The sequence below is a fragment of the Limulus polyphemus genome, unplaced genomic scaffold (assembly GCF_000517525.1).
Source record: "Limulus polyphemus unplaced genomic scaffold, Limulus_polyphemus-2.1.2 Scaffold327, whole genome shotgun sequence".
Lineage (NCBI taxonomy): Eukaryota > Metazoa > Arthropoda > Merostomata > Xiphosura > Limulidae > Limulus > Limulus polyphemus.
In genome coordinates, this window is record NW_013665937.1 from 196,059 (window position 1) to 207,472 (window position 11,414).

General features: G+C 32.7%; 1 protein-coding gene across 4 annotated transcripts in view; it reads right to left on the bottom strand.

The window, feature by feature from the left end:
* Nucleotides 1-212: 212 nt before the first annotated feature.
* LOC106457408 (paired box protein Pax-6-like) overlaps nt 213-11,414 on the bottom strand; it is a 95,413-nt gene continuing 84,211 nt past the window's right edge. For 3 of the 4 annotated variants that reach the window (XM_022383323.1, XM_022383322.1, XM_022383325.1), the window contains 5 exons: nt 8,779-8,925; nt 7,814-7,896; nt 5,570-5,781; nt 4,424-4,659; nt 213-2,826 (listed from right to left, as the gene is read on the bottom strand). In XM_022383323.1, coding sequence (XP_022239031.1) covers nt 2,732-2,826; nt 4,424-4,659; nt 5,570-5,781; nt 7,814-7,896; nt 8,779-8,925 — 773 coding nt within the window. In that variant the 3' untranslated portion in view covers nt 213-2,731. The remainder of the gene's footprint in view (nt 2,827-4,423; nt 4,660-5,569; nt 5,782-7,813; nt 7,897-8,778; nt 8,926-11,414) is intronic. The other variant, XM_022383324.1, reaches the window with a different exon arrangement.

Consider the following 11,414-nt stretch of genomic DNA (forward strand, 5'->3'; position numbering starts at 1 on the left):
CAGAGTAATTTAGAGACTATTTACGGTGGATTATTAACATTACTCTCTATACGCATCGTATACATTCTCCACTCTGTAAATACGTATCTTCTACATTCTCCACTCTGTAAATACATATTATCTACATTCTCCAATCTGTAAATACGTATCTTCTACATTCTCCACTCTGTAAATACGTATCTTCTACATTCTCCACTCTGTAAATACGTATCTTATACATTCTCCAACCTGTAAAATCATCCTTTATATGATCCATTCTGTAAACTCACCGTGCAAGTGTTATGGTAAGGTGGATTTTCTTCCGATATATTTAAAGTGATGTAAATTATATGCATGGATTAATAGCCAAACTAGATTATCTTTGCTATATATGTAAAAGGAAGCCTTCAAGGTCCTTCTCACCTTTGGCTTTTTTTTCTTTTTCTTTTTTTAGTTTTAAGATGTTACGTGTGAAATAGTTATGTCTGAGGGGTCAGAATAATTTTATAATACTCTACCTTAACCCATCTTACAATTTACAGATCTAACACGTCATATTGATGTATTATTTTCCCCATTTTTGTAAGAAATAATATATCACTTGTCATCATGGAGCTACCATCTTGTTTAATCGTTATAAAGGGGCATAATCTGTCGTGTAATATAAATCTGTTATTTTCACGTGATTGAACCCTGGTTTTGTTCAGAATCAAAAGTTAGTTTAAATAAAAAAATGGGTTCGTTTGTTTGTTTTACGACGAGGTAAGGGCTACTGTAATGTTTAAATTCTAACTAAAGAGGCCATTGTTTGTTTAAAATTGTACTTTACTGAGAACGAAACATTTCATATGTACAATATGCTTTTAAGCTAAAATTACCATATGAAGTAGGGCTCGACAATTATTCTGAATACTTGTAGCTCCTTTGAAACCTATAAGGAGTAATTATCTATTGCTTCTCATATCATTTACCAAACTATAAATTATTTTTAATATTCTCAGTTTTTAAGCATCAGTTTCTCTATCTAAGTTTCACGAATATAGAATCAAAATACGTCGAAATTTACTTCAACATAAGAAAAATAGCATTTGTTCAATACATATATTTAAACATTTATTTGTACCAGCAAGAAAGGATCATAATGGTTAAAGAATGAAAGGTGTTAAGAAACCAAAATGTATAGATTAAAAAGATATTAACAACTGCGTGTAAAACATTCGTTATTTTTTCTTTTAACGAAAGGAACAATTTCACTCACAATATAAACCTTTACCTCTAGATAGAAAAATGACAAAAAAACACGTTTTATTGAGTTGTTTGCATTTCTTAAACTCGGACGGAAATAAATTAGAAAACAAATTTCCAATTAGTTTTGTTAAATGGTTTTAATTATATATATATATATATAGACACAGATCGTTAAGGATATATAACCCACTGTAACAGTTATAGTTTTCTCTATCAGTAGTGTCAAAGAAATTTCTATATTTATAAAGCTATGGGTGTGAACTATTTCAACATCATAAAAAGGGTCTTCACACAGTGGCCGTCGATAGATTCTCCACGTGTTTCAACTCATAGCATTAACACAAGTACTTATTGCACTAATAACAAATAGAGTTGTGAGTAAATCTTCTTACTAGTCATTTACTGTGAGACTTAAGGTGGCGTATACGTTCTGGACATAGTATCTTTATTACTAGTAAATAATGTAGAATAATCACGTGCATCGATTTATTGTTAGTTTTCGATCTTTTATAATTACTGGTGCAATAGAATGGAAAGTCTTCCGTAAAAGTAAATGATGAAAAAACACTGGACCTTTTTCCACAACAAAATCGCAATGTCTTAACAGATTTTGACAAATCATAAACTTATTCTTGTGGTATTTGAATTACACGAAAAGCGTAGGTCAACATCTAATAATGCTGTAAAACGTCTCGTTTCGTACGCTATTCCTTAGTGGTTGGTTTTAACCCTGAAAGTCCAGGCCTACTCACGAATGTGTAAAGTTGAAATTATTGGTTACATTTGTAAACTCATGGAATTATTTTTGCACTAATTTACAAACTGTTACAGCATGCTACAAAGACGTTCTTAAAATCATGTTGCAACAACAAGAGCGCACTATACTAAATTTGATTTATTTTAATATAAAAAAAGATATATATATATATATATATTCATAGATTCGTTTAAGGTTATTCACGGTCGTTTCAAAGTTAGCTGTACAATAATTTACATCACTTGTGAAAGTATACATACAGAATTGTGTAACAAGCAAGAAATATTTGTTGCAGCTTCCAATGTCTCAACTCTTGCATTTGATAAGGAAACTTTACATCTCAAATTCACAGCTTTTGAGAAAACCAAAGAAGTATATTACAAACATCCAAAGTACTGATAAACCGGAAGACTAGGTAAAGTCAAGGGGGTGTTTCAGTAATGATGATGTCAATGCTTAAAAGCCATTCAATAATATTCCAATCTCATGGTAAATTTCCCGAGTACGGTATTATCATATGCTGATATTTTTGGTAATTCGAGCACAATCTTTGAGGTCTTTTCGATAACAGCATGCTATCTAACGTTCTCCACAGTCCTGTGAAAATTTCAGTTTCATCAGATAAACCAATCGTAAATTCCACAGTTTCACATGGTTCAACCGGACGAGAAGTAGTTAAAGATGCTAATTAACAGCGTCAAAAGCTAGTCTCTTTCCTGTACACACGTGCTTCTGACGCTCCCAGGGTCACTGGATCCTTGGCCAATAAGCTGTGGACATATTCAGTTCACCAGGCTGGGAAGGAACTTGCACTGGGACAGATAACCCTGGTGATATTAGACCTAAATTAGAAAAAATAAAGACAAAGTGTCATATTCAATCTAACCTTCTAATAATCCAACTTAACCCTCTTACTGATAAAAATATTTAAAACAAAAACGCTTATTATACTTTTTAAACGTATTAGTTGTATATAGACTTCATTACATTAAAGAAGCAGATTGTTTTTGTTGTTCGACTCCCAAATAAGCGTAATCTAATTTTAAGATAAAGATATGAATCTAGATTTGTTTATATACATGCCTGTCTTAATGTTTAATCTAGTGAGTGCAAATACGTATATTAGTATCTGCTCAGGAGTCCTATTCGAGGCTTCCTGGCTCGGATAGGACTCCTGAGCCATCTCCGTATCCACAGATAGACCAAATGATGTCGTGGTCTTCTTCGAACTTCGAAGGAATATAGAATTCTGCATAACTAATTCACATCACTCACGAATAACTTAAGTTAAACTTGGATATCATTAAGCTGAAATTGCGGACTGCTTTATAAATAGAACGGTCTTCAGCTCTCTGTTAGGAAGCTTTTCGTCCTTTAGAGGGAAGGAGTTAAGTGTAATCTATTTTCGTCTGAGGAGAAGGGTTTGACACTCGTCTAGCCTCACCCTCTGAGGAAAAGGAGTTAACTCTCATCTGATCTCTTTATTCTCTTGGGAAAAAGGAATTAATGTTTATCTGCCCTCATCGTCCTGTGGGGAGAATGAGCTAAAACCAATCGGACCTTTTCATCCTATGAAAAAAAAAGATCTTCACTTGTGTCTATTTGTCATCCTCAGAGGAAAAGAGATTTAGGTTTGTGAGTATTCTACAGAGCAAGCTACGGGTAATGATCCTCTACTAGCTAATCCTACACGGTTTTAACACATCTGGATAAAACCTGTTATTTGACATACAATCCTCACGAGCCAATAAGAAGACAGGAAATCAGATAATGCAACAAACAAACATGGAATAAAGCTTTTCTAAAGCTATTATTGAAACTGACGTAAAAACAAATCCCAAAACCCGACGTGTTTTCGAAAGAAGGGCCTTCTTTCTTCAGGAGTATATTTGTTTTAAAAGTGCTCGGGTTTGAGTTTTTATTTTATTTTCTAATTTTTTTTGCGTGTGTATGTGTGTGTGTGTGTGTGTGTGCATTTTAAAGTTGCAATATATATTCTTATAATTTGATACCTAAACCGGATCAACATAAAATATACCCAATTGTGGTGTGCATGGAGTGTAAACGCGGTTTCTTTCAAAGAGCGGTTCATAGCTAGTTAACTTCCAGTTAATAATAATTTTCTGAACAGGTCACGATAAAGGTGTCACGTAGTTATGTATCATTATCTTAAACACACAATGTTACACATTTATTCTAAATGTTTCTCGTCTATTTTCAATGGCAGCTTTCTTCGGTGTTTTCATCAAGGAGATAGATAGTCAAGAACTAATCTACAAGATCCAGCTTTTTAAAAATGACGTTAAAATGCTCTTATTTTGAACAACTTTGTTTCTTTGTTTCCCATGTATTTGGTTCTATTGGTAGTATTTAGCAAAAAATAATTCGATATCTTCCTGTCACATATAGCTACACGAGAATGACCATAATTTTCATCACCTGTTGACCCAGCGCTGCCATTGTTGACCGTTGCAAATTGACCATTTATAGGCTGCATGACATATGGTTGTGCTGTTGGACAAGAAGGCCTGCCATAGCTACCAAGGGAGAGAGGGTCATAGTTTCTAGCACTCCCTGATGGTAGCATGCAGGAATAAGATGGTGTTTGTTGCTGGAGACAAGAACTAGGTGCCATATTGTTGGACATAGAGTAAGTGGACATCGGTGGAATGGAGCTAAAAAGAAAATAGAAACGCTCTTCTATAGCCGTATTACTGCTATATTTAAACTACAGAAAGGGAAAATGTAAACAAAACGTACTTCTTTAGAAATGTTTACAGAGAAAGCAAAACTTATTATTGTTAGATTAATCATCCATAGATGTTACAATAGCTATTATAAAAAGTATTAGTAATAGCTGAAAAGAAACTGTATGATTTTGCCTCGTGTTAAGAACAAAAATAATAAGTTTAAATTCCAAGTCGAACTAAGGCGAGATATAAATCGATTCTTTTACGAATACAAATAAAACCTATTATACTAAATAAGTCATTCTATCAAGGTTCCTTTAATTTTGTCGCTATTTTCAACTTTTGAGATTCTGATCTTCAGCAATATATTTAGCTTCTCACTGGGATAATAAATTATACACATTGAATTCCCTACACTTTAATTGATATTAAATTCTGATCAAAGTAATGCACCTACAAAGATCAAACTAGACATTAATTTTATAATAAGTACAGCTAATTAAACAAGCTATTCTTAAGTTCTTAGCTATAAAGATGATAATGCTCGTCAATTGAGTACCCTCCCTCTTAACGACATTTTCGGCCGTAAACCCAATAATCTCTCATAAATTCCAGCCAGATTAGGAAATTTAGGTTAGTCTTAAATCCATATACTAAGCTAACAATGCAAAATAATCTTTATAATAAAAATGTAATAATAAAAAATTAAAACTAATAAAAAATAGCCCTATTAAACATTCTAACCTATACTGTTAATGAAAATAACATTAAAGAAATAGTATAAAACCATTAGTGGTTTGCTTCATATAACTAAATTAAAATAACTGACCATTATATTTCTCCAAGGTACTATTATGTATTGTAAGTTCATTAAACTAATAAAATCTTCCCATACCTGTAAGAATCGGTCATACTAGCCATTGGCTGTCCTATCCCCGGGTAGAGAGCATTTGGGAAACCTGAATTCAGAGAGAGTCGAGCAGGAGTTGAGTTGGCAGCTGCTGCCGCCACAGCAGCTTGCTCGGCAACCCTCCGTTGGTTGCGTAATTTTTCCTCGCGTCTCCACTTGGCTCTGCGGTTCGAAAACCAGACCTGAACAGAAAGAGCCTGTGGATGTTATTTGGCATTCCATTGATAGAACCGGGAAAAATGTTTTGATCTATATAATTCCTAGAATTTCAATGTTGCATAAGTCGTGCTACATCTTTCACCAATTGTCATTATCACGAATATTTTGTAAGTATCTTCTAATATTATCACGAATATTTTGTAAGTATCATCTAATATTATCTAATAATATCACGAATATTTTGTAAGTATCCTCTAATATTATCTAATAATATCACGAATATTTTGTAAGTATCCTCTAATATTGTCACGAATATTTTGTAAGTATCCTCTGATATTGTCTAATATTATCACGAATATTTTGTAAATATCCTCTAATATTATCTCAATGTCTTCTAAGCATATTTACTTTTTATACGAGGTAAATATGAAGATTTCGCAATTATAAATAAATGTTTTCCAAAAAAAACATTAATATTTTATTCAGTTATGAAACTTTCCTAAAAAAACAACAACTAAAATCTCAGTTTAATATTTTCCGAAGGTATAATAATCTTGACTATCTTTCTCTAACTTAATTTCTAAAATATTTGACTTATGTAACATCTCCAGTCTATTCAACCTTAATTACTATAAACCAGAATCTTGACATAGCAAAGTTTCTCTGTATCTTTGCATTGCTTAATTGCAATTTTTAGGTTATCTCTGTATTGTTTTTTTATTTGTTTTTTGTAATTCTTAGGCTAGCTCTGTATTATTTGATTACAAATCTCAAGCTATCTCTGTATTGTATGGTTGCATTTCTCAAGCTATCCCTTTATTGTATGGTTGCATTTCTCAAGCTATCCCTTTATTGTATGGTTGCATTTCTCAAGCTATCCCTTTATTGTATGGTTGCATTTCTCAAGCTATCCCTTTATTGTATGGTTGCATTTCTCAAGCTATCTCTGTATTGCTTCGTTACAATTTCTTTGAAGATTACCATCCTAGATTCTAAGTTTTACTTTTGCATAGATTTTACTGTGGTCATTCTCACGATTCTATATATTTAGTGTTTTATAGTTTGGGAATCCAATATAATCTATGTTATATATTATAGGATTCAAAAGTCTGTCAAAACTGTCTGAAAGCTTATAACGCTAAAAATCGTTTGTTTTTTTTTATATATCCGCGGTATAGATAAAGTCGTAATATTTTTTTGCAAATGTAAACAGTTTTTGCTGCTTTATCGGCTTTACGGTGACATTCAAAATATAAAATGCCGGATAACTCCTCAGTGGTTATGTTATCTAACACTTTATTATTTTTAACTATCCTATTGCCAATGGTCGTGTTGTAGTAATAGCGAACAGTTGGGTATTTACTTTCCCAAGTGTTAGTTAATACCTGTTGTGTAGAAGTGTCTCTGATTATAGATGGGCATGAGTTGGCGCAAAAGTTTCGAATCCTTGCGATACCACAAAATATTTTCGCATTTTAAGCTGTAGGTGCGTTATAGTCAATTCCTTAGCATGGATGGTGATTGATGCTAACTGCCCACCTTCCCTCTGGTTAGTATCAAATTAAGGACGGCGGCAAATAGTCTTAGTAGCCTTGCCATAAATGCAAAAGTACAAATTGTAACTATAGATTTTAGTTTTATACGTTTGTTAATACGTGGAACTATAAGGTAAACCTTGTATTGACGTTATTAAATGTTGTTATTTTAGGTTTAGTTGATGACAAATAGCTATTAACGGCTTAGTTTAAATTGAACTTAATGACATATGAATTTATATGGAATGAATAAAGGTAAGTGTATTAACCGATAGCTTTCTTAAGATATTGTATAAACCTCAGAAGCCCTTAGTTTGATAAATTTCTAGGAGTTCTCATAGTAAACCCTTCTATGATTTATCTTTATTTGTTCTGTGTTTGCATGTAATCGCTTGAGAGAAATGGGGATTATTTAAAAAATTTGTATTTGTAGAGAGATACCTTATATAGTCTTTAATTATATACAGCTATTTTTGAAAAAGAAAAAGACATCATATATCATTTCTAATTATATGAATATTGAATAATTCATTACCTGTATTCTAGCTTCTGGTAAGTCTATCTTGGCTGCCAACCGTTCACGGGCAAATACGTCTGGATAATGAGTTCTTTCAAACTCTACAGGCAAAATATTCATAAACGTATTTGTGACTACTTGTATTCTAACCATATTACCTATTCTTGTGTTTTGAATTGGATACCGGTTACACACGTACAATGGCATGTACACTTTTACAATAAACAATATTCTGGGTAAGGAATGTAGTATTAAAAATACTTTATGACACATATAGCAATGTACAGTAATTTTTCAAAAAAGACATCATATACCATCTCTGATTCTATAAATATTGAATAATTCAGTACCTGTATTCTAGCGTCTGGTATAATTAATATTTTGTATAGTTAGTTTTTGGCAGTTATTTCCATTAGTTCTATTTCATGAAAATTGAGTTTGTTCTTAAGAAGCATTAAAGACACAAGAAAAAGTAACAAGTAAGTGATACTGTTGTGTAAGCGTCTACTGTATAGCTAAGCCTATCAATAAGCGTCAGTTAAGTTAATCGAATACGTTGTAGTAGAAAGAATAAAACTTTTTGTTATAATTCAGTGTATTGGACTTTATGCTATTAATTTTACCGAATAATCAAAAAGAACCCGCCCAACCTGAAGATGGCTACATGTGTGGTTGAAACGTTGTGGTTTTTAATAAAAATGGTTTACTCATTTCAAGCTGTTTTACTTCATATATATTTAATAAAAGTTAATAATTATTGTAAATACTCCACTTTGTATTCTGTGTCACTGGCAAAACAGAATATCTTAAATAATGAAGTATTAGGTAGCCCAAGTGAATGTGTTCCCATTATATTATAACATCTAAACAGGTCTAAGGCTCTTGGGAGAGATATTTCAAACATCTGCATTAGGCTTAACATTTAATAATCTAACCAAAAAAAATATTTGAACTCATGAAACCCATTCGTTTTAATTGTTTACCTTTTTCTAAAGCTTCGATTTGCTCGGGAGTAAATGAAGTTCGATTTCTCTGTAATTTTCTTTTCAATCGCAGTCGTGCCTCATTATCCTCATCACCACTTCCGCCAGGGTCGCTCCGACTAGAGCTATCATTTCCACTGTCGCCTTCTAGAAATTGTAGAGAATGCAATCTTTATTACTAAATTACACACTACTTTCGACAATAAAGAAAATTCTTCCAAAAATTAATTATTCCACTCCTATTTAAAAAAGAAAAGAAATACAATATCGTGAACACCGTAAGATTGGTGTTTTCAGTGGCTTTGGAGCTTGTGTATTTTAATGTAGACTACAAGATCCGATGAAATCGTAAGATGAAACGTCGATTGTGATATCTTAGTCATGAACCACGATAGTGGTTTATAATAGGGTTCGCCCAGGAATTTCACAAAAATTCTAATAAAACATACGGACAAAAACCATCTTAAAAACAGACTTGTTCTTGAAACAACACTCAAGACCTTCTATCTCAATGGCTAAGGCTGCTAATATATTGATAATAGTAAAAAGTTGATTTTCCGATTGTTAGACAAAGTTCAAAATTCATCCATATGTTCTTCATGTTATTATTATTATTATTGCCTACAGAAATATACATCTATGAATATTTTATTCAAACCTGGGCAAACCTACTAAAAATAACTCCTGTGCAGGCCATAGGACTACTTTTATGTTGTTTCTCGAAAGAGAATGAAATATTTTATTAGTTTTTTTTCGAGCCATTCAAACACCAAATCCTACAGCAAAAACGGCTAGGTATACTGCGCCAAAATCTATGCACAGCTTCTAAACAAACTCCTGCGAATGTTGTAGGGCTGTTTTTAAATTGATTCTCCAAAGTCTTTCTTCGCTACCAATATAAGCTCTTCGAAGCCATTTAAGCACCGTTATACTAGTCGGATATGTTCCATTTTATATTCATCAGAAATGGTTCGTTTTATTAGAGTAAACAATATGTATATTTATTATTATTGAATATAGTTTTACGAGTCGATGCAAAAAAAAACGGCTACGAATATTTTACTGAAACATGGACAATAGTAATGAATATAGTATTTTAAAATTAATTAAAACACCTTCGTTTTTCTCCCTGAAAAATTTCTCTAACTTCTTCACTTTCCACCATTGACAAAATGCGGTGTTTTACTAATGCACATTAATTGTAAAATAATTTGTACACTTTATAACGCATTAATTGAAAACTGCTTCTTTGAGTATTCATCATTTCTCGAGTTCGCTGTTGTACTTTGTCTATACGTGATTTTCTGCGACTATTTCAGTGAGTTTTCTACCATAGTAGATTATTAATATTGTTATTCATATTTTTGTTTCAAAAGCGTACAGCAAAATTGGATTAGTATTTTGCACCAAAACCTAGACAGATATACTATATGAAGCGCTTCGAATGTCCATGACTTATTTAAAAAGTTGATTATTTTTCACTGAAAGTTGATTTACATGGTTATAAGTACATAATATATGCGATGTTGTTGTCAGCGGCTTCCTTTGTACTCGACATTTGTTAAACCCGTGTTCACACGAAACCTCAAGCACAAAACCACCTGGCCCAGTAAATAATGGTTGGGTGGAAAAAAGCCAATGCAGCAGTAAACTGTTGAACAACATATAACATTTAACTGAATGCATATACACGTATGTAACTCACAATTTATTCTCCATAAATGGACATAAAAAATTTAAGAACCAAGAAATTTAGAAATGGGGGATAGGGATCGTCAATAAAGTGCAAAAACAAGTTGAATGAAAATGCAAATAATATATTTTCAAACCTACAACTAGGGACTCTAAAAAAGTAAACAAACTAGGCTGGAAATATAACCTTTGCATTTTGATTCAACTTGTGTCTATACGTTTTTGACGATCCATATTCCCCTTTTTAAATTAACAATTTTTAATGATCTTGTTATCATTCTGAAATCAACCGCTTTCTACACCTAAGTCAAGACAGTGTTTCAACCATCTAGAAATAATTATACCCTATCTTACTTAAAATAAAACTACTAACTTTAAATAAATATTAGCCTGCATTGTGTCACTATGAAGGGAAAGTTTTGTTTGTTTGCAGTACAAGGCTACACAGTGTGCTATCTGTGATTTGCTTATCACGAGTATCGAAACCCAACTGTTAGCGTTATATGCCTTTACATTTACTGCTGCGCGTGTGGGGACATGGATGGAAATACCAAGCATTTAGAGAAATTGCTGTTCTCCTTTCAAAAATCTTTCAACAAGTTTAATAAATAAAAGTTACTGAAGGATACGCGTGAACCAAATAACGAAATTACGCAATTAATACAATACAGAAAATACACAAAAGACTTGAGTGTTTTCAAACGTTGGTTCCTAAGGTTGGGTTATTTAAGGACAACAAATAAACCGTTATTATCTAATACACCAACTAAACATGATCGGGTGGTTAGGGCGCTCGACTAGCAACCTGTGGGTCGCGGGTTCGAATCCCCGTCCCACCAAACATGCTCGCTCTTTCAGCCATGTGGCGTTATCATGTGACGTTCAATCCCACTATTCGTTGGTAAAAGAGTAGACCAAGAGTTGGCGGTGGATGGTGATGACTA